Source organism: Ostrea edulis, chromosome 5 (genome assembly GCF_947568905.1).
Source record: "Ostrea edulis chromosome 5, xbOstEdul1.1, whole genome shotgun sequence".
Lineage (NCBI taxonomy): Eukaryota > Metazoa > Mollusca > Bivalvia > Ostreida > Ostreidae > Ostrea > Ostrea edulis.
The window spans coordinates 69,244,884-69,269,764 of record NC_079168.1 but is presented as its reverse complement, the minus strand read 5'-3'; the positions used below and the strand labels follow the sequence as shown (position 1 = coordinate 69,269,764).

The 24,881-nt window shown below is 35.5% G+C and overlaps 2 protein-coding genes across 2 annotated transcripts in view; one reads left to right on the top strand and one right to left on the bottom strand.

The window, feature by feature from the left end:
• Positions 1 to 324: 324 nt before the first annotated feature.
• LOC125650107 (uncharacterized) overlaps positions 325 to 24,881 on the bottom strand; it is a 59,604-nt gene continuing 35,047 nt past the window's right edge. Inside the window, exons 3-11 of the mRNA XM_056165307.1 lie at positions 16,779 to 16,892; positions 10,305 to 10,388; positions 7,560 to 7,655; positions 7,288 to 7,443; positions 6,852 to 7,184; positions 6,533 to 6,697; positions 6,033 to 6,417; positions 5,549 to 5,619; positions 325 to 3,053 (exon numbers count right to left, since the gene is read on the bottom strand). Coding sequence (XP_056021282.1) covers positions 2,863 to 3,053; positions 5,549 to 5,619; positions 6,033 to 6,417; positions 6,533 to 6,697; positions 6,852 to 7,184; positions 7,288 to 7,443; positions 7,560 to 7,655; positions 10,305 to 10,388; positions 16,779 to 16,892 — 1,595 coding nt within the window. The 3' untranslated portion in view covers positions 325 to 2,862. The remainder of the gene's footprint in view (positions 3,054 to 5,548; positions 5,620 to 6,032; positions 6,418 to 6,532; positions 6,698 to 6,851; positions 7,185 to 7,287; positions 7,444 to 7,559; positions 7,656 to 10,304; positions 10,389 to 16,778; positions 16,893 to 24,881) is intronic.
• LOC130054731 (uncharacterized) lies at positions 21,670 to 24,494 on the top strand. The gene is made up of 3 exons (XM_056165315.1): positions 21,670 to 22,039; positions 22,612 to 22,836; positions 23,283 to 24,494. The coding sequence occupies exons 1-3, from the start codon at positions 21,844 to 21,846 to the stop codon at positions 24,281 to 24,283; spliced, it is 1,422 nt and encodes a 473-aa protein (XP_056021290.1). The 5' UTR covers positions 21,670 to 21,843; the 3' UTR covers positions 24,284 to 24,494.

Below are 24,881 nucleotides of genomic sequence, written 5' to 3'. Positions count from 1 at the left end.
AGACGGAAAACTGCATTATTACGTGTAGTGCATGATGCAGAAGTAAAAAAAAAAAAAAAAGAAAAGAATTTCAAATTTTTTTTAGTGTATTAAAATGTGCCACCAACCTCCACCCACCCAGGATTGAGCTGCAATGGAATATGGACTTTAATTTTTTTTCTAATCAATATGAAAGCATTTTGATATTAGTGCTCTTTATTAAACATATGAAAGGTGAAGATAATGAAAATGACTCTTTTTTATTCACTAGTAAACTGAACATTTTTAATAGTACTTCCGGTGCTGGATATGTTTCGGGATACGTGTCAGTGAGAAGAAAACAGATGAAAAAAATAGAATTTTATTGAGTTTTGTATCTTAACAAAAATCCAACTTCAACAAAGTATAAGAGAAAAGCCATACGTGAAACGTACTAGTACATTTGTACATATCTTGAAAACAAACAATCAAAACAGTTGCAACAGAATAAGAATATTTCATATTTCAGAATGCTGTATATATAGTGTACAACAGTCAATGGAAAATTAAACAAAAATATTTTACAGAATGAAATTCAATTTTTCAAGGAATCTGTATATTCTGCACTGGAATATAGAGCCTTGTCTTCATTTTCTAACTCGTCCATTGCAGACATTGTGGTATGAGACATCTTCATAAAGCTGACGTCTATATTTGTAATGTTTTTTCATATCCTTATTTCTTATATTCATGACAATATTCCCATGCATATAGACATATTTTATAATACATTGCATTATAAACAAACAGAGGTAACAGATGATTTGAGTTGAAACTATTCTATTGTCTAGATGCTATAACAAAAGGATTGAGCACGGGTTCTTAAAACTTAGAACGCCCTCTCCTATATGACAACTGATTCCATATGATAATGTTCAAGAAATGAAACGCAAAGGTATGAAAGTAAAATATTATTTGCTTTCATAAAGCAATTATATAATAAATTATATCTGTAGATATGTATGTGCAATTATTATTATTATTATTGTTTTCATTTTCTGTGGGTTTTTCTCCTTCATACTATTTTGCCCAAACAATGGCATATAATTTCGTCCCGTTTTTAAAATTGCCCCCCAAATTTTTTTTTCACAATTTCATTTGCAAGAAACGGGGGCAGTTTTTTTTTTTTTTTTTTTTTTCTGTATGAAAAACATCTTCGCAAGCCAAGTGTCCGATTCCCTTATGAAAAAGTGAAGATAACGAACTGTGATAAATCTCATATAATATCTTATAAACATTACTGTACAAGCATCAATAACTTGAATACCTATCTAAGAAGATAAACAGTCTTGTTTTACTGGCCTTCATCGGTTCTTAAGTGGCAGTCCACCGAGGGATCATACAATAACAGTTGGAATTGATTACAAATAAGTGCTTCTTAGAAAAAAAATCGTGTTATATATATAATATATCGCTTAAACATACAAAATAATTGCATTAACATTTCTAATTCTTTCTAATTACATACATGTACTTTTTATCAGAAAATACAGAGTTATGTGCCCTTTATTTAAAACTTATAGGGTACCAATTTTGATGCACCAGATGCGCATTTCGACAAATAATGTCTCTTCAGTGATGTGATGAAACGATACCATTTTGTAAAGTAGTATCTCGTATGCGAAAGATCAAACGCACACATCACAGCTCAAGTTGTAATGCTAGAGCCTTTGAGAACAAACATTTAGTTTTTCTTATTTGTATCCTTTTCATGATTCATCCTTTGTGTGATCCTCTGCTAATTAATGATAAATAATTTGTAGTACATCCCAATATGAAAATGACTAAAACATGAATAATACAAAATGATGACTTGTGCCGAGTCGACAGTAATATCATCGGCCACCCGACAAAAGAAATGGCATACATAAATTACATTCATACGTACATACTCACATACATAGGTGTAGTGCTCTGAAAGAAATTTTGCAAAATTTGGAACTGGAAAGTTATTTTGACTCAATATTGTTAATAGACATGAATGTTATTCAAACAAATATGCATTACTATTACTCAAATATCTGGGAAAATGAAGTATTTAAAGTACCTAAATTACGAACTTATGTGTCTATAAAATCAACCTTTGGTCGAGAAAATTATGTAACATTGGATATGCCAAAATACTTTAGGTCAATTATGTCGCAGTTTAGATGTGGTATTTTACCTTTAAGAATAGAGACGGGAAGATATTATGGGGAACCTGCTGTTGAAAGAATATGCTCATTGTGTTCATTAAATTGTGTGGAAGACGAATTTCATTTTTTACTCTATTGTCCATTGTATTCTAAACTCAGAACAACTTTGTTTGAAAACACGGGATTTGATCAAATGTTAGATGTAGAGGTTCTTCGAATGTTAATAACAAACTACCCAAGACAATTAGCAAAATACTTGTACTCCTCCTTTTCTCTTAGACAATCTATTATATTTGGAAAAATCAACAACTGAGCTATTTATACATTATATACTTATTATACATTTATACACATGTATGTATATATAATTATAGAAAATGTTATTATGCGCAATTATTTGCACTATATATTATTATATCAACGTTTAAAGTGGCGTATAGGCCCGACGGGCCGGGTGTTTATTGATTTGTATATTGTGATAAAATTGGATGTATGAATATATGTACACATGCCACTATAATAAATAAAATAACTTACTCACACACACACACACACATACTCACATACATACATACACACATACATACTGTGAACACATTACATATTACTAGGTACACATTTTATCCCAGACAGTTGCAAAAAAAAGAACTCATGACACATTCTAAAAAAACAAAAATATTGTTGTTGTGCAAATACATGTATACAACGTTCAATGCATTGTACAATGCTTTTTTACAAAGCGTTTTTGTCCAGGAAAATAATTCAGTACCAATCTATTCTTTCGTTGAAAAGAAATTCCCACCAAGCGCTTCCTCTTCCGGTACACGCACTGACAGGATTTTGGGCCCCGACCTTTAGAAAGTCTCCTCAAAAATTTCTTTGAAATCTTTTTTGTCTTTGCTAAATAAGATAAAAATAATTTCTACATTACAATGGATTGACTAATCTGTATGCACGATCGTCAGTGTCAGCTTAACTTGGATCCCCATTCAGCATTAAACCGAACTCGTAAAACAAAACACTAAAAGATGCTTTGAAATGCTGAACATGGCATTTTTCTGAATATAAAATCTGGAACATGGAGACCATGCAATAATTATGTTCTGTTCCATTCTATGACATACTTTGCAATGCGCAAGTACTACTGATTTTCAATATCTGGTTCATGAAAATATCTGCTTCATATCATACAATTATTGACATCTGATTGCGGTTTATATTCTACTATACGGGCCTTTGCGTGCATTGCATAACCTCTGCTTGATCTGAAAAGGTATTGATCGATGTTAATCAATAACTAATCAAATTCGTCAAGTTACAAGGTTACAAAATCAAACGCAAAGAACAGATTTCCCCCAAATCATTAGGAATTTTAAGACATTTTACATAGAATTCTATTTATTCTACAAATATATCATCAGTTAGCCAAGTAGTGATTCCATGCAAGTTTTACATCTCCACTATTTACACACACTTCTTATTACACCCTAAATGTTCAGATTCAAGGGGTGACGGTGAACTTAAATTTATTCTAAATGAGGTTAGTGATAGTCATTCGAGATGCTATACCCTAGTGGTTTTTGAGAAGCTGATATTCGTGCTTTTTACAATATCTATCTTTCTAACAAATTTAGATCCCTATTGTGGCTTTGCCCTAACTCAGGGACTTGGGTGCGAAGAAATTTGAATGCATGTTATGTGAGAATACTTGAATATCATTTTAGAATAATTTTTAAATAAAAATCTTATTCAAAAGTCCAATCTTCTATCATGGTCCAAGATTTAAAACAACACCAGATGAATGAAAAATTGAACAGTGATCTTTCTCATAAATACTATAAAGAATGCAAAATTGAGAGTAGGGCGAACATGGACCCCTGGAAACACCAGAGGTGGGATCAGGTGCCCAGGAGGAGTAAGCATCCGATGTTGACCAGCCACATCCGCCATGAATCCTTAAGCTTTCTTGATAATTTGGAAGAGGGCCTACATAGGCTATGCCTGTTGCCCGATCCTAATGAGTTTCTCAATAAAATGTTTCAATTAAATTAAATAATTTGATAAATTGTATCCTTGTGATTCTTGAGGATATGGTTCAGAGAATCTTGCTACACATTTCTATATAAAACCTTGAACCCCTCTTGTGTCCCCAACCCAGACATCATGAGTGATTGTGTGAATAGACTAGAATCTATTTTACGTTAGGATGCTTGTGACAAATTGCAGTATTTTTTTTTTATATATGTTCTTATATAAAGCTTTGAACCCCCTATTGTGACGCGTCACCATCCTGGCGTCCATGGCTTGAGGAAACTAAATCTTCAGTATATCACAAAGATTTCATATGAATATTAACAATTTTGATTCAGTGATTCCAAAGATGAAGATGTTTTAACACACCATCCTATTTTGAGAGGTTTTTTTTTTTGGTTTTTTTTTTTTTTTTTTGGTTTTTTTTTTTTACATTTACCCCTTCTTTTGAACCAACTTGGATGATATGTGGTTAAGTTTGATTGAAATTGACCAAGTGGTTCTTCAAAAGAAGTCGAAATTTTGAAACGTTTACAGATTGACAGATGACGTTAATCATTCAATCAGAGAAGATCGCTTTAACTTTCAGCTCACTTGAACTAAAAATATAAAGGTCCAGTAAATGTTATTGAATTTAAATGTCATACTGTATTCGGATGGAGAATTTAGTGTCTTTGGTCGTTTTCGATCCATCGATGTGGCTGTACTTTTTTTTTTTTTTTTACTTAAATGACCTTACAAACAACAAATGTAATAGGAAATCATCAATCCAAAGAACGTCTTTTTGAATGAAGCGAAGTCAAAATTCAAAGATAACACCATGTGACATCATCATGGCATCACAATGAACAATACGCAATACATATACAGTCATTCATGGGAGGAAGTGAGAGTTCAAAGTGATATGATCATCAAAATTCGAATCCAAGGATGTGGACTACTCTTATGCGATTTAATTATATGTTAAAATCCAAGCTTTTTGATTTGGCTGAGATTCAACAAATTAGAAAAAGAACGTTATATTTACATCCATGTGCCTTCGAGATTAAGATATTTGAATTTTCGATGTTTTAGATTACTAAATCATATAATGAAACAATTATTGATATTTTTTCTCGGTCAGTACGACGATTTAGTAACAATCGAAATACAACATTCATCTCGCCTTCCGGACTCATTGAATATTGTACTTCTGAGACAGCTGATAAAAGCATCGCATTTAACTTAAAAAGTCAACAAATTGTATAGTAAACATTAACCAAAATAAACTTAGTGGCTACAGGATAATGAAAGCAATTTATTCAATCATTTAGAATTTATATTCTGCTACAAATACATATTGCATAATTTGACTTTGAAATTACCTAAATGGTTATTTTGGCAGAACTCCCTCAACATTCTCCCATGTGTTTCACATTTAGTAGGGCACTGTTTCCTAGGGTAGAGAAGAAATAATGCTATATTACTCTCATATAAACATTGGTGCTGTTGTCAGTTCAAAATTCATTTTCGGACAATGAAAAAATCGATTGTTAAATTCCGGGGTTTGAATGTGTTGCTAAGTAAGCAAAAATGACACTTATCATTAGTGTGGTGTTCAGATAATGTATTCTGGGGAATCATTAGAATTCGTGGTGGTTCAATTTTCGTTGCATTCGTGGGTACCCCTCATCCACGAAATTACATCCCCAACGAATAAATAATCATAATTACATTCCAGAGTTATCTTTCTTACAAATATAATCCACGAAATTACGTCCCCACGAACCCGTAAAAATTCAGCAATCCACGAAAATTGGCCCCCACGAATTTAAATGATTCTACAGTTCGTAGTCATTAATACCGCACCTTATCTTAAGTTTTCCTAAACGACATGCTTGTATTTTTGGATTGTAGGCCCGAGCTGAGGGAAGGCAGCATTTCATATTCCTCCTAATTGCGCCCTTGAAAAATCGATTTTTACAGCATAGGTCTGTAGTATCATTGTATTTTTTTCTCCCGCACAAATGTCGTCTTGGCTGTTTTTTAACTACTCTGTCATTGGGTAAACAATCAAACTTAACAGAATTATAGGACCTTCCTCCCGCCATGTTCGGACAACACTGATCGTGAAAAGGCTCCTCTTTCTGGATTATTTCTTCATCCGTATACCTTGTTCTTCCGCAACATAATTCGGTTTTTGAATCTATACGTTGACCATTGCAGCATTTGTCCTCAAATGCAATTACGTTTCCTGAAGAAATTATAGATATTTAATGATAAAAGTTTGAATTGAATAATAAGTATCAATTAATTTGAGAGTAATGAAAAAAGAGCAGATATATTGACTTGAATTTAACGGTCTGCACCTCCACAACATCGTTGGTTTCTTTTGTTAAATATTTTTCCAGCACCGCAGCAATTGTCCACGTCATAGTTTATCATTGTACGGTTACAGCAATACCAATGGGTTCCATTTTTCTTCATCAGTCGACCTTGGCAACAGTCGTGCGTGTTAGGATTATATTCTCCACCTGCATATCAAATAAAAGTGCTTCAACTTATGTATTACTGTCAACGTACTGAAACAGAGAAATAGTAAGAAAAAACCAACAAAATCTGGAAGTAAATCGGTATCTCAATGTAATACATAATTATTGTTGTCAAGAGCAATATATGTGTACTTACATGAAGGATGCCAGAGATTTCCCTTCTTCACAATATTTCCCTGACTGCAATCTCTGACCGTGCGATTATATGATTTAGAACCACAACAAAGGAAATCTTTTGTCCCGGGATTCACAGTCTCTTCACAACACATCTTCTCCTCTCTGTTATATATGATATTTCCACATCTAATTTCGCTTAAACCTAGTATTTCCTTGTTTTCTTCACACCACTGTACCTGTTGATCAAATGTTTCGTTTCCACAGCAGGTCAGGTTTGACTGCTTATGGACCTTTGATCCGCAACACATGTCGCCTCTAGCCATCAGTTTAGTCTTGCAACATCCGTAATAAGCTACAAAAGATGGAAACCACAAGTTGAGTATTAAAATTATCTTCATTTTTCAAATGTTCATATTGAAACATCACATTTCTAATCAATACGTTCAAGACATTACCTGGATTCTTATTATTGTACAGAACGTTTTCGCAGCATACGCTTTTCTCTTGATTGTAGGGGTACGAACCACAGCATGTAACTGTTTCATTTAGGGCTGATTTTGGCCATACATTACTCCCACAACACTTGTGAGTACTCGTGTTGAACAGGACACCTGCAAGTGTTTTTTTATTGTGCTATACTTTCAAAATCTTATATTAGCAACATTTACCGAAACGAAATAACAGGTAGCTAACAGTTTACACAACAGAATCTTGGAGATCAACTCACCGTTACAACAACGCCTTTGTACGCTTTTGGGGTACACTGTCGAATTGCAACACATCTTTTCTGAGGTATCGTACAATTCATCGCCACACACCAAGTCTACAAATAGAAGGGGGGTTTAACGTCTACCCATAAGATTCAAATCGCTAAAAACGAAATAACTCTATTGAATTATCAAATTCGATACTATATTTTGAAAAGGCTATGACAAAAGGAAATTTTGCGTTTAGAAAATATGTTTGAAAATATATGTATGAAAGGGTACAATATCAAAGTATATTTTCTTTTCTATTAGCGTTTTGAATGTTGTCCAAATAATTGTTGAATAATGAATTCGGTGTGACTTAGATCAAATTAAACAATCAGCCGAGTGATTATTTTTCTAATAATATTGGTTTACGACAGGTAGAGTGGTTATCTCCAATATCAATCAACCTGCGTGTAAACGTTCTTCCATTTTTATCTTCTGAATACACCCCTTTATGTTCGTTTATTCCTACTTTTTAATCATTGCGGATTTACAAACGCTTTCAAATACTTATAGTTACATGTGTGAAAATTGTTTATCAATATTCATAAATCTATGGTAGTGGTATTTATGAAAACTGATCAAGTCAAAAATAATTTGTTTTATTCAAATCAAAATCCGGAAAAGGATTGAACTTTTTTAATTCATATTTTTAATGATGATAACAAAGAACCAGAGCCACGAATAGCCAAAAATGGCCCATAGTCAGAACTTGATATTATTCTCGGGGACAAAAGCCAAGAATATCTATTTTTCAAATATGTTATCCTTTTCCCGATATCTTTTCAATTTTTTTAGTTATTGATGTTCAAAGTACCAATTGTTTTTGGCCAGGTTTTCATTGACGTCACAAATTTGCAATGTAACGTCACAATTTTACAGCGTTTCATGTACTTTTACGTGAAAGTTCTTCAAGTATCAAAGTGAAACAAAAACATTATTCAGTGCAATTTAATTATAATATTGTACATATTGAAATCTGCCTATGTTAATTCCTCCAAAACACACACACGCACACACATATAGTATACTCGTACATCTCTTTCTCCTATCTCTATTTGCCTCCTTCCCTCTCTTTATATCTTTTTAATTTGCAACCATTCAACAGTTTTAAAGTAATATGAATTCAGTTTTTACCTAGCTTTGTTATTTAAGTATGACATGAAGATACATCTAATCCCGATATTTTAAATGTATAATTATTTATTGCACAGTGATATTTTTCGGGGGGAGAGGGGGGGGGGGGGTCGCAAAATCCTGCACATGGAATGTACACGAAAACACAATGGAGAACTTCCAGGTCGGAGTTAACTTTTAAAACTTTGTTGTCTCTCTTTAATTGCAATGTTGAGCATATTGTTCGTTATGGCTTGCTAATGCCACAGGGTGAATTATTACAGGTTAAATATATCAATATAATTTCCTTATTATTCATCATTTCATTAAAATATATATTACACAATTGGAATCGTAAGCTGTCCCATACCATTCATACCGATTGTTAGGCCGTTCTTGGTACACCGATTTTGACTACGGGTAACTCCGTTTACCTGATTAAGATATAGGGCTCACGTCGGGTGTGACCGATCGACATGGTGTGCTTATTCCTCCTAGGCACTTGATCCCACTCCTGGTGTGCCCAGGGTTCGGTGTTTACCCAACTTTCTATTTTGTATTGCTTATAGGAGTTATAAGATTGATCACTATTCGTTATATTCACCTTTCATTCATATTCATCGAGATAAACGCTGATCGGCGGAGAGAGGAGTGTGATAGGTCATTATGATTTGTGTATTCTAGTGGTGCGATTGGTTGGTATTTGAGAGTTATCTTGTGTGAGTTGTATGACTGGTTCTGGAGTTATAACTATGATTCGTGCCAAATCCAGTCTAGCCACGATGTAAACGATAAAAGAAGCAAAAATTTCTTTCACTGTCAAATTAATAAATGACAAAATCTTTTGATTTATTGAATTATTTTTATTGGGAGAACTTACATTTTTTCCACAAAAAAAAAAAAAACCCTTAACATTTACGTCATCTTATTAATTTCACCTTATTAAAAATGACAGAAAATAGTAAAAATGACTACATAGGAGACATATTTCAGGCCCAATAAAATCTGTAAAATCCAGGAGCTTCCGGGGCTTTCGCCCCCTGGGCCCCCACCAGGGCTGGCCCTGGACCCACCGGGGGCCTCAAGACGGCCTCCAGACCCCTGCCTCATAAGGTTGCGCCCCCTAACCGCTATTCCTAGATCCGCCCCAAGTAATTATAAATGTGTGAATGATAGAGAGGGAATATTTGATAATTGTATTTACTTTAGGACATCCTTCAGAACTGGAAAAATAAATAAACGATCAAGCCTGTACAACCACCTTGTTTTCTTTTATGCTACGAGACGGTTACAACGGCGTCCCCGCAATGACAGCGACAGTAGTTTGAATTGAATACCGCTTAAATGTGCTAACGTTGAACTCCGATAATAAGTAAGACCACATGCGGTGACGACTTTAAAAAACGTCGGAATTTTTCAATGTTGCGTTTGTTGTTGTTTTTTTTAAATTTACTTGGAGAGTGTAAATACGTAACTGATGACGTCACAATTAATTAGGAATGTTGTATTTACACTCGCCCATTTAACTTTAACTTTTTGTAAATATGGAAAGTATGCTGTACTGTGAAAATCGGGGTAAAATACAATGCATGGATCGTACTTACTATTACCAGGTGTTGTGTACTGCTGCCCTTTCGCCCTTAAGACACCATTGTCACATTCATGTGTTTCAGTTTTGTACAGTACGTCTAGGTTAGAAGAAATTAAAAGCAGATTAATTACACAAAACTTTTGAGTCATATTTGAAAACAAACATTTTAATACCCCAGTATTTAATGTAATAAAAAAATGACAGATTGCAAATTTGTAAAGAACATCAATGGTTTAATATGGCATGTCAAACGTTGCGATATTTGATCTTTTCCATTTGTATTGTATAATTTTCCATTTGTATTCTATATTTTCCATTTGCATTGTATAATTTTTCATTTGCATTGTATAATTTCCATTTGTATTGTATAATTTTCCATTTGTATTTTATATTTTCCATTTGTATTGTATAATTTTCCATTTGTATTGTATATTTTCCATTTGTATTATATATTTTTTTCGTTTGCATTGTATAATTTCCATTTGCGTTACAAAATCTTTCATTTGTATTGCATCCGAGGGATTGTTTATTTTGATTTGTTACGAAGGATTTCATTAGTTTAGGTCCCACTTATATTTAGCCGTCACCAGCTGCAGGTGACGTACCACAAATAGACTTACTATGCTACATGTACGCGCACAGTGGCGTAACAGTGGGGGTTCTTTAACGTGTCAACGCCTGTCCCAACACGGGATGTCTGCTTTTAAGGTCACATTATCCGAAAGATCTGTGATTCTCACTTTTAGATAGCAATGCGTATGGAAAAGTATTAACTGGTTTGATGCAGCCATGACACGAGTAGAACTGGAACATGCGACCTCACGATTACGAACCAAAGGGTATATCACTGAACTACCGCGATCGGTTCCATATAAGGACTAGTTGAACATACATGTAACTAACAATGAGTAATCTTGCGCCGGGAGACCCCCCCCCCCCCTTTCCCTTCACAAATATATTTTATATATAGATGTCGAAAAAAGCATGCATGTACGTTTTATTTTGTCAGAACGCACTTGTTCCAGGGGACTTTCAGGGGCGAATCCAGGAATTGCGGTTACGGGAGCGCCACTTTGAGGCAGGGGGTCTGGGGGCCGCCTTCAGGCGGCCCCAGTGGGTCCAGGGCGAAGCCCTGGTAGGGGTCCAGAGGGCGAAGCCAGGGCTTGAAATATGTCATTTTTAATAAAGTGTTAGTAAAATGACGCAAATTTTAAGGGTTTCTGGAAAAATTAAGTTTTCTCAATAAAGTAATTCAAGAAATCAAAAGATTTTGTCAATTATTTCTCCGGAAATGGAAGAATTTATTGCTTCTTTTATCGTTTAATACATTTTTCTAAACAAGATGCCAAGATTTACCTTAAATTTGAAAATGGAGGAGGGGGGGCGCGCCGGCTTCGCCCCCTCTTAAATCCGCCCTCCCCCTGCACCCCCCCCCCCCCTCCACCAAGGCTTTGCACTTGGACTCACTAGGGATCTTAAGACAGTCCCCAGACATCCAGCAGTTTACTGCATCCTTTAGTTCAAAATTATCTAGATCAGCCAGTGGTTAAATAGGAGACTAGTTTGAATATGCTCATCATATTAGACGCATAAAAGGGATCAATTAATTGGGGGGTGGGGGTGGGGTTACGCCATTACACTTAGCAAATACGGTACATTCCTGCGAAACGTGGCTCCTGAACTTTACCTCTTCAACATCTCGCGCATTACCAAATTCGATAAACGATAACTTAGATTAATCCATTGAATAGTTGTAACAAACCAAACTCGATGTTAACAATTGGTGGGGACCCAAGGGCCGAATTAAGTCCCCCGAATCTACTGAATTCTGACTAAATAAAAATGTGCATGGTTTTCTGAACAGTTCTATTTTTTTTTTTAAATGATCGGGGGGGGGGGTCGTTATTACTAGAGCTAGCTACGTATTTTCAAAAATAACTAGTCCTGAATGGACCTGATCGCGGTAGCTCAGTAATATATCGCTTGGTTTGTGGGCGAGAGGTCGTGAGTTCGAGAACCGTTACTGTCATTGCCGCATCAAACCTTTGACATAAACAAAGACAGTAATTGCTCCTTTGCCAAACACTCGGCATTTAAAAGTGAGAATCACGGGTCTTTCCGTAATGAACTTAAAAACAGATATTCCGTATCGCTGCACAGCCATTGGCACGATAGAGAACCGTCATTTCTACGGTCATGTGTGCTAAGCACGTCTACAGATGTGGTACATCAATGACGTTAACTAATGAAATCCTTCGTAACAAATCAAAATAAACATTCCCTGGATACAATACAAATGAAAAATTATACAATGCAAATGGAAAATATACAATACAAATGGAAAATTATACAATACAAATGGAAAATATACAATACAAATGGAAATTATACAATGCAAATGGAAAATATAGAATACAAATGGAAAATTATACAATACAAATGGAAAAGATCAAATATTGCAACGTTTGACATGCCATAGTTTATTTAAAGTATTGATTGATTGTTTGTTTTACGTCTCGTCGATAATTTTTCATTTCTATTGAGACATCGTCAGCTGTAGGTGAAGTACCACAAATTTAAACCAACATTGTATGCTTAGCGCTCAGGGCCGTAGATTTGAGGATTGTTTAACTCCGTTTTTAAGGTCATATCTGTTTACATCTTGGGTTTGATGCGGCCATGGCACGAGCGGGGCTCGAACTCACGACCTCCCGGTAACGCTCTACCACTGAGCTACCACGACCGGTTTTATACAAAGGAAGAATGGACTAGTCCAGTTCATGTGTTAAACCTGGTTTACATTTGCCACGGTGCCCAAGGTTGCTATTAATTGGTGGACGGGTTTCCGTGCGATTTTTGGGACATTGAAAGAGGCTACGGACAATGTGACGTATACATTACTTACTGACATCGTGCCATTCTCGTACTAACTCTCGTAAAGAGGTTGAGCTAAATCCGTGCGGAAATTGTTCAAACATCATGCAGTTATACCACTGTCCACGCGCTTTCCCCCGCAAGTTTCTTTCGAAAATCGAACAAAGCCCTTGCAACTCCCGTACAAGAGCCGTTCAAATGTCCCAGGAGACGACAATCTCCGTACAATTTTTTTTTTTTTTTTTGCCCAAATATCTTTAAAATATCGTGTCGTAGCGGACTTCTTTTACGAAATGACAGTGCGGAAATCGCGCAATACATAGGGGATGCTTACTCCTCCTAGGCACCTGATTTCACCTCTGGTATGTCCAGGGATCAATGTTTGCCCAACTCTCTGTTTTGTATTGCTTATGGGAGTTATGAGATTGATCACTGTTCGTTATCTTCACCTTGCACTGTACGATCATTTCGCGGAAGAGATGAGGTTAAATCGGACAGCAAACGCACGATATTTTTAAGACTTATTCATACCAGATTGCAGTCCCGTGGAACCTCGAAATGTCGCAAGGGATCCGTACGATTTCCGATAGTTTGCGGAGATCGCGGGGACTTTTATATAATTTCACGATGTTCGAACAATTTCCGCACGATCATCATACGGACTACGCAGCTAGATTAAGGGCTTCCATAGTAAAATGCACATTAAGCATGGGGTGAAATTGCACCTCAAATTCACAGGTATCATTACACTTGTTACAGTTAAACGCCGAAACGATACTACCCATATCTTGACTGTGACTGAGCTACCGTAAATTCCCCTTATGGTAATTCCCCGTGACGTCAGTCGATCCAACTAAACTGAGCTGCGTAAACACGACTTCTGTATGAGGACCCATGTAAACAAAAAGGCACAATATCCGTATATAATGTAAACATAAACGTCATGGCCCGTAGCCTTCTTCGATGCACTAAAAAACCAGCACGACCACCTTGACAAATGTAAATTAAGCTTTTACGTTCCATTTTTTCACTTTTATAGAAACGCCACCAGCTTTAGGTGAAGTGTCACACTTTCTGACTTAATGGTTCTTTATTTTTTAGGCCATAGTCACAGGCACTCGACGTTTTAAATATCTATCTAAAAATGTCTTCCTATAAACAGACTATTCACAAAGTATTATCATTTCTTCCGTCCCCTTTTTACCAACTTTTCGCATTTGAGAAGCAGTAAACGATGTTTGACGGCTGATTATAACCGATAAATAGACTATACTTCCAGTTCACCATGACGATGCGAGAGGTAAGACCTTGACAGAGTTGCTTCTAAACGGTAGGGATCTAATTATCTATTATATCGAACTTTTCGCCGAAATTTGGAGGTGATACAGCTGGTAAAAAAGATAACCAAGATGGCGGCGTGATATTACTTGTAAATAGTTTGTTTATAGGAAGACATTTTCTATTATAGATATTGAAAACGTCGAGTGCCTGTGGTCATATCCGAAAAACCCATGACTTTCATCGTTAATGTCGGGTTCTTAGCGAAAGTTACTAAACGTCTTAGATTTGACGTGGTGACGGGATCCAGAACCTACTGAATACGAAGCGAACGCCCAAACACTGGGTTATCGCGCCCAAACACTGGGCTATCACGCCCAAACAACGGGCTATCGTGCCCTACCACTAGGCTATTGCGCCCAAACACTGGGCTATCACGCCCAAACACTGGGTTATCGCGACCAAACACTGGGCTATCACGCCCAAACACTGGGCTATCACGACCAAACACCGGGCTATCGTGCCCTACCACTAGGTTATTGCGCCCAAACACTGGGCTATCGCGCCTTAACTTGTCCATCACGCCCAAACACTGGGATATCATGCCCAAACACCAGGCTATCGTGCCCTACCACTGGGCTATTGCGCCCAAACACTGGGCTATCGCGCCCTAACTGGGCCATCACGCTCAAACACTGGGCTATCGCGCCCAAATTCTGGGCTATCACGCCCTAACACAGGGTTATCGCGCTCAAACACTGGGCTATCGCGCCCTAACACTGGGCTATCACGCCCTAACACTGGGCTATCACGCCCTTACACTAAGCTATCACGCCCTAACACTGGGCTATCGCGACTAACACTGGGCTATCTCGTCCTAACACTGGGCTATCTCGCCCTAACACTGGGCTATAGCGAGCAATAAATAGTTCTGTAATGTCAACAAGAATGTTAAAGATTGGGAAACTCTTGACACTTCCCAGATGCACTTAGCCAGTATACACGAGGGAAGTGTTGCGGAAATCAACTCCATGTATATATAACTTATCGATTGGTAAAACCTGTGAGGCGTGTGATCAACATCTATCATAATGCTTTAATTTCTGGCCATGAGTGTGGGGAACTCGATATATTTGGTTAAAATTGAATAAATACAGTTCAGAGTTAAGAATGAACAAAACATTAGCCTTTATTTGTTGTACAATTTTTAAAAGGAAATTTAGTGTTATGTAAATATCTTTTAAAACATGAAACACAGCTTTACTTTACAAATACGCAATTTCCGAGTTGCCCAATAGTTCTTTCCCTTTGTGGAACTCTTACGCACAGTGAGACGCAAAACATACTGTCGTCCACACGCGGTTGGTACAAATGCTTATCGCTGCAATGATATATTGCCTAAACGCTGATTATCAGACATCATGCAACCACCCAAACAGCAGGGACACACAATATTAGTAAGTTTATTAGTATTTGATAATAAAATAGCTCAAACAAAAATCGATAATCACCATTTTTCTTTGATTAAAATCTCACTCGCGCAAAAGAGGAAATAAAAAGTAATTTTATATTTAATTTAATGGCCTAATTCAATCAAATATTATTCTTGATATGGTCAGTTTAATGTATACCAACAGCTGATATAAACAGAATTTACACTTTCATTACTTTTATTCGTATTAACATAGCTACAGTGTAGTCTGTAGTATATGTATACATCTTGTACCCACCCAAGCGTTCAACAGAACACTGAACGTACCTCTGTCACAAAAGAGCTGATATCTCGGAAGTTGCGTATTGATATACTTGAATTGATACGGCTTTCAATTTTAGTAATATTGCTGTATAATTTATTTTTGTTCTTTTACACTTTAGTTATATTGTCGCTATCCTTCGGATGAGACCTCAAAAACCGAGGTTCCGTGTCACAGCAGGTGTGATACAATAAAGATCCCATTCTCTACCCAGAGTTCCAGCTTGCGTAACGCGCCCTCTGATGAGAGAATGTAAAGATCCCTCCCTGCTCAAAGGGTGTAAGCGTCGAGCATGGGCCTAATTTTTGCAACCCTTCACCGTCAATGGTGACGTCTCCATGAGTGAAAAATTCTCGAGCGTCCCGTAATAAGCAATATTCAACCAATCAACCAACCAATTATATTGTTTTATAATTTAGTTATATGACTTTACACTTTATCATATTGCTAACACTTGACTTTTCATTCTAGTTGTAGTGGTTTTAGTGTTGACGTGAAATGTTTAATTCTAAAACAGAGAACAAAATAAAGACTTATATGTCTATGGTATAGTAATTACAGCACTATCTTTATATACATACTGTTACAACAATCCTCCATGCCCCCGGATCTAGAATGCACAGTGCCGTTACAGCAGGTGTGGGTGATTATGTCGTATTTCGTGTCTTTACACACATATAAGGAATCCGACGATGCTGTAAAATAGAGGTTAATTAAAACACTGCACAGGAGAGATCTATGGATTAAACAATTGGATTTCGCACTGAAACCTCCAGGACTTCAATGCTTAACATATAAGGAATATCAACAGCAAAATGCTAGTATTGAATATATCAGGTGTGCAAATAAACATTATTTAGTTATTTGTATATCATCTTTAGACCAGCGTGTTTGTATAAAAATTTGTTCATTTTAAAACATGTACTAGATTTTTTTTTTTTTTCAAAAACCAAAATGTTTCGATAGAAATGTGTTTGACATAAACATGTAGATTTTTTATATTTATTTTTATTTAAACCAATCTGTTTGCATGTATAGAAATTTTCAAGTTATGAGAATATATACACTATATGTTAATATACACCTGTTATATGCATGTATGTGAAATAGATTATCTATGTCTTGTGTAAACTTAGCATCATGTAATATACATGTATGTGAAATAGATTATGTATGCCCTTTGTAAACTTAGCATCATGTAATATACATGTATGTGAAATAGATTATGTATGCCTTGTGTAAACTTAGCATCATGTTATATGTGTACTGTATGTTAAGAGGTAAACTGATCAGATGCACGGCGCAATAAAAGAAAAGAATTTACAAGGTGATTAAGTGTAAATCTAAAATAAAGAAAACACCCCAAATAGGATATTGATGAGTGGAGTAATGTTCCCAGTAAATTATGATCAGAAAGCACTTGGAACCTTTCAATGGAGATGTGAGCCCACAATTATACCCTAGTCTCCTTTTCTTTCATGTTCTTCTTTTTACCTTTTCCTACTTTTATTGTAGGTTGATTGATGACGCCTAATGCAGGTTTGTTTTATAATGGTATTCGGTATTCTCTGAATTAAGCAATTTTCTTTCAAGACATAATATACACCTGTACGCGAATGATACAATAACACAAGAGGATGATGTAATATACATCTATATGTTAAAATGTACGCCTGTACGATATGATATACACCTGTACGATATGATATACACCTTACTATGTAATATACACCTGTACTATATAATATACACCTGTACTATGTAATATACACCTGTACTTTGTAATATTCATATGTACTTATAGGGTATAGACTTTGTATGGGAAAATATGACGACCGAGTATTTTGACAAAAAACGAGGTTGTCATATTTTCCCATACAAAGTCTATAACCTTTTTATTATATACTTTTAATTTCATTTAGAAACTAAAAATAATTTTATTTTTAACAATTTCTTTATTGGTTTAACTGAGTAAAAGATGAAAAATACGAAAATTTTGAAAATTAACGGCGTAGTAATTTGATTGTGACGTAATGTTTGCGGGCCGGAATGTTTCCGGGCATATATTACACCGGGCATATATCGTGTGATATACATGTATGCCTGCAAACTTTTAGAGAAAAAAGAAGAGCTGAAATTGAAAGTATATAATGATATGTAATATACACATGCACTATGTAATATACACCTGTATTATGTAATATACACCTGTACTATGTAATATACACCTGTACGGGAATGATGTAATGTACGCAAGGATGATGTAAAATACACTTGTACGAGGATGATATAATACACAACACGAGGATGGTACAATATACATCTGTATGAGGAGGATGAAATATACACATTTACAATATAATATACATATGTACGATTTAATATACACCTGTGTGATACAATATGCACCTGTACGAGGAGAATGTAATATACACCTGTACGAGGAGAATTTAATATACACCTGTACGAGAATGATACACTCACTTGGATCTGAACAATATATTCAAACTATGTAAGGTTGAAACTTGAGATACCACAGTGTACCCGTAGCAAACGCAGGCACTTCTTTCTGTAAATAAGTTATGACGTCTGCGAATATGTTAATATTAGTATACGGACACCATGACTTATCTACAGAAACAAGTGCCTGTGGTAGCAAATTATGGCATTGAGAACAGGTGAACGTGGCTTGCTGCCCAATGTTCATTTAAATGTTGAAATTGAACACTACCCACACTAACAGAAAATGTTTTACAAGAGAATTTAACCAATAAGATTTAAATAAATTGGTCGTAATTCAAACTAACTATTGATATTTAAGAAATAAGTAACTTTGAGTATTAAAGCCCATCAGTGCAATACGTGCTGACTTTCACGAATTTGTGAATGAAGAGGAACATTTAGGTCGTCACACCACATACATGCACTTTAAATTACTGGATTTATGAATGGATGAGTACCTCGTGACAGTGTGACCTACTTAGTTTAAGAACCAACCTTATTAGCTGTCTTTTTTAACAAATGATCTTTATTATGCATATGCTCGTAAAGAATATTTCGAAAACACATACAACATATCATATGCATATTTCATATATATATATATATATATATATATATATATATATATATATATATATATAGCATACTATACACGGCGTATTGTGAAATTATTAATAGCAGTCTTACCTGGACTGATAAATAAAAGAAATAGTACACGTGCTCCAACCTCCATACTATAACATTATGAAGCTTACATTGGTATATAAATATATAAAAACAAAACTCACCTATATTTATAGAAACACCTAATCGAATAAATATTGGATCGTGCAAAAAATTCCAGAATCTTTAAAAAGAATTTTACGTCGAGAAAAATGGATCAGTGTTTAAGGAGATATACTACATGTGCATCGTCATAATGGCTGACTTTCTTTTCAGCAAATATATATTCCTTTTAGATACAATTGCCTACATGTAGCTGAGTAGCTCAATAAGCCAAAGTATCGACTGTTAATCGAGTCGCATCTTCGCTAGCGTAGATGATCGGGTCGAGTCCAGTAAGGGTTTTAAATTTTTTTTCTTCTTCAGATTACTTTCTACTAAAACTGATTTTTTAAACTAAATAAAATAAGACTGAAAGTTTTCAAAATATTGTTGAACATATCTACTTTTCATCCATGTCAAATTTTTGTGGTGTGTCATACCCCCTTAATCTACAATTTTTTCCTCAGGTGGCACTTTATTCACGTTTCGCATAGACAAGTCAAATAATGACATGCGAATTTAGAAATGTTTTACATTGAAGATAACTCCTAAAACCTTATAAATCCCCTCACATTTCCCAATATATGCAATCTCTTCATTTTGGGAATAGGCACGTGACCAAAATCCGACAAGTAAATACTTTACCGTAGTATGAAAAATATGCCTTTAATTCGTTGTGTACGTATGCACAAGACTCTCATTCTTACTCTTAGCCCTTTCCGAAAAGATTTCACTATCAAAACTTAACAGGAAAAGTTTGTGGTGGGTTTTTTGGGTTTTTTTTGCGGGTGTTTCAGGATACATGTACGTAAAGATGAAAAAAAAAAGCCAATTACTTTAGCTGCAGAACTGTAGCTCTCCGAAAAAAAATTAACGGTCTGTCATCATAATTTCTTTTCGGAAAGCTACAGTTCTGCAGCTACAATTAATTCAAAACGGAACGTGATGAACACCTGGAAACACTGTCGCAGGACAATATTTGTTTGTTTGTTTTTTATTATTTATTTATCTTTATCTTTTTTTTTTTTTTTTTTTTTTTTTTTTTTTTTTTTTTTTTTTTTTTTTTTTTTTTTTTTTTTGTTCACAGTTATTAGATTCCAGATATATCTTCCATATATTGGATGAACAATGGTTTAATGGATTGACTGTGAACACTAATTGTCGAGATCGATTCAGCGACTCTCTAGATAGGGTATGATAGAGATCGGTTACTTACCTTTGGCTATGATATTTTCATTTAACTGTATGAGGACCCGGGTAAACAAAAAGACACGATAACCGTATAATGTAAACATAAATGTCATGGCCCGTAGCCTTCTTCGATGCAACTAAAAAACCCAGCACGACCACCTTGACAAATGTAAATTAAGCTTTTACGTTCCATTTTTTCACTCTTATAGAGACGCCACCAGCTTTAGGTGAAGTATCACACATTCTGACTTAATGGTTCTTTATTTTTTAGGTCATAGTCACAGGCACTCGACGTTTTAAATATCTATATAAAATGTCTTCCTATAAACAGACTATTCACAAAGTATTATCATTTCTTCCATCCCCCTTTTACCAACTTTTCGCATTTGAGAAGCAGTAAACGATGTTTGACGGTTGATTATAGCCGATAAATGGACTATACTTCCAGTTCACCATGAGGATCATCTTCACAAGTCAAGGGTTATTGATTCGTTACCTCGCACTAACCCTTGACATCAGTTGCTATATAAAAGTTGGGCTCATTAGACCATTACGCAATCCACTATAAATAAAACATCCAATGAAATCACTGCATCTGGTCATGGTGTACATGGATACTTGTAAATGACGCGATCTCATACTGCTGTATTAATAAACACGCGCAATTGTAATATTTACACCACTAAATAAGTTTATTGATAGTAGATCAAGTTTGGAAACCTTTTAGCTTAAGAAAATATTGCTTAAACGATTGAAATAGCCATAACAGTGGTTATCAATACACATGTTTTTATCTGAATCTCTCGCTTCGCGTTGTTATAAATAGAACCGCATTCTCATTGGTTCCCACTCTTTTGTGGAAACAATCAGAAGGAGCCCAAGTTTTTGATAGTCACTGATGTCAAGGGTTAGTGCAAAGTATCAATAACCCTTGACTTGTAAAGATGCATGACGATGCGAGAGGTAAGACCTTGACAGAGTTGCTTCTAAACGGTAGGGATCTAATTATCTATTATATCGAACTTTTCGCGAAATTTGGAGGTGATACAGCTGGTAAAAAAGATAACCAAGATGGCGGCGTGATATAGGGATTTTCGCCGTGACGTCAGAAATCAGTCACGTGACTTACTGGTTGGCAAAACATTTGAAAGTTTAATGGCCGAATGCTGAGTAAACACGAGCAAAACGATGGTTGTATCATGTTGTGTAATAGGCTGTGCTAATCGATTTGATAAGAGTAGTCCGAAAAGCTTTTACCGCATACCCAAGAAGCCAGAATCAAGAAGAGAGCTCTGGATATCTGCAATTAAGCGTCAACACATCAGTGGTAAACCATGGGAACCAGCGGACCACGACCGTGTTTGCTATCTGCATTTTGTTAATGGTATGTACAATATATACATTCATTTAGAAGTAAACAGACACATATGCTTGGACCTTAACTTATTGATACATATATGTACAGGTTAGATGTGTATTCATACAAGAATGTTAAGACCAAGCACCGGGAATTGAGGGGGGGGGGGGGGGGGGGGGGTTGACAAGTAAACAGAGAGAACGGATTTTGCCCGATCATTAAAATCTTGAATTGTGAGAAGGATGGGGTGGAGTATTTATCAACTCAATTTGCCTAAAACCCCATATCAATATCATTTGAATTGTTAAGTGGGGAGCATCAAGCAGCACTGATGTTTACATGAGTTCAATATTCATAACTGTTAAAATCTTACATTCTTCTCATCTAGTCCTAATACAGCTGTAGTATGTCATACTATCAACATTAGAGGGATTTATCCAATATACCTTATATCTTTATTTATGTATAAAATAAAAGATGATCAATGTCACTCACATAAAGGGGGGGGGGCTAAATTGTACTCAATGAAGATTCAATTGGGAACAACTCATACTTGTAAAAAGAAATGCATAAATGATTCATTATAATCTTAATTTCAGGTTCGAAGAGCAATGATCTGTCATCTCCTGATTATGTGCCATCTGTGAATATGGGATATGACACAATCAGACAGAAAAATCCAGACCTACGAAAGGCAAGATACTTGAGAGCAGAAAAGCGTGAAACAGAGAGACAGCATATTGAAGTAGCTTCTGCCCTTTTGGATTTATCCTGCAAGGAAAATCTCAACATGCCAGTATCAGATCCAGATCTACCCAGTGACTGTAAGTTTCAGTATATTTTCTGAATAAAAGTGCTTATAACATTTTAATAGATTAAATATAATGTATAAGATGTACAATTTCAAAATTATCAATATTTAAAAATATGCTTCTCTACAACCTGCAAGGTAAGCTAAATGCATAGTCATGTGTAGAAAAGTGTTCATTTTATTATCGTTCTGATTCCAGGGTGGAGTCAAAGTTGGCATTATCACTAGTGCTTTTGTACTACTTGAATTTACCTCTATTTTATTGTTAAATTGTTCTATAGATATACAGTACTGCTGCTGAGTATTAAAAAGCTTAAAATTATGCGGAACAGGAAAATTATGATAAATTTCGTAGCCTTTCAGACTATTATTTAATAATTTATCTGATACTCAGGTGATTGAAAAGACCTGTGGGACTCATTTCTACATGCATATATTCATTGACTCATTGCATTTCAGGTCCATCAAATGCATCTCAGCATGACAATTGTCTGAAGAAAATTGCTGAACTTCGCCTGGAAAATAAACAACTTTATTGTGAATTAGAAAGACTTCAGGTGGAGAACAAAGCACTCAAAGAACAGGTGGGAAAGAGTTGCTTTGAGGAGCAAGTGACAGGGAGTGACCGCAAGCTACAATTTCACACAGGAATTCCGTCAGTTACTTTATTTATGTGGCTACTTTCATATGTGAACAGTGACCTGCCTACAAGCAAAGTGATGTCAGCTAAAAGTGTTCTATTGTGCATTTTAATGAAGCTTAGACTAAACCTACAACACCAGGACTTGGCTTATCGTTTTAATGTGTCGTTGACTACAATTTCAGATATGTTCAATTTAAGTCTACCCATTATAGCAAAGAAACTGTGTTTTCTGATTCAGTGGCCAGAAAAACAAACATTGATCCAAAATATGCCCTTTGTGTTCAAATCTTCATATCCGAAGTGCTGTAGTATCATTGACTGCTTCGAAGTCTTTATTCAGCGACCAGGACACCTTACAACAAGAGCACAAACATGGTCCAATTACAAACATAGCAACACCATAAAGTTTTTAGTGTCTATTACACCAACAGGTGCTATATCATATGTTTCAAGAGCATTTGGTGGAAGGACATCAGACAAAGTCATTACGTTGCGAAGTGGATATCTTGACAAACTCCAGTATGGTGACCAAGTGATGGCAGACAGGGGCTTTTTGATAGCGGAGGAATTAGCAAATCATGGAGCAACCCTTGTGATTCCTGCCTTTACCAGAGGGAAAACTCAGCTCTCGGCAAGAGATGTTGAACAAACACGGAAAATTGCACATGTAAGGATACATGTAGAGAGAGCCATTGAGAGGATCAAGAATTTCAATATTCTGAGCACTAACTTGAGTATGCACATGGTCCCTCATGCTGACAGTATTTTAACTATTTGTGCTGCAGTATGCAATCTTCAACCAAAATTAGTGGCATAATGTATCAACTTAGAAGACTAATATTATATTGTCTAGATGTAAATTGAAATTTCCTTCTGCATTGACTTTTTTTATTTAAACATTGGGAGTGAAGAATTGTACTTCAAAGTTGGAAATGAACTTTCAGACATCTGTATGATCAATTCTGTTGCATTACAACCCTTTTATTTAAAGTTGTGATTTATTCCACTTATTAAACCATTGAAATATTGATTTACATTTAAAGTTCTTCATATGGATATAAGAAATATGTTTGAGGATGACAACCATTTTTAATATGACAAATGTCAGTCATATGATAACCACTGCATCAGAGTGAAGTCAATAAAAAGGAATAAAATACATTTTATTTGCTACAGAACAGGAAATAAGCAAATAAAAGAAGAAAACAATCATGAAAACTATACGTCAATTGAGAACAATATCTTAGTCAATTTGCAGTCATGTATTGCAACTTGCACAGAACCACTGACCACGGGGTTTGCGTCGAATGTTAACACATGGGTAATGAAACCATTGGTACACACATCCTTCACTTTCACACTCAATCATTCGACCATACTCAGGCTCCTTGCATATGCACCAAGTGGTCCTCTCT

What these genes read in the sequence shown, in the direction of transcription:
- LOC130054731 (XM_056165315.1), top strand. Translation starts at nt 21,844, where the DNA reads ATGGTTGTATCATGTTGTGTAATAGGCTGTGCTAATCGATTTGATAAG. An exon ending in CTATCTGCATTTTGTTAATG is followed by an intron (nt 22,040 to 22,611) that starts GTATGTACAATA and finishes TCTTAATTTCAG; the next exon opens with GTTCGAAGAGCAATGATCTG. An exon ending in TCCAGATCTACCCAGTGACT is followed by an intron (nt 22,837 to 23,282) that starts GTAAGTTTCAGT and finishes ATTGCATTTCAG; the next exon opens with GTCCATCAAATGCATCTCAG.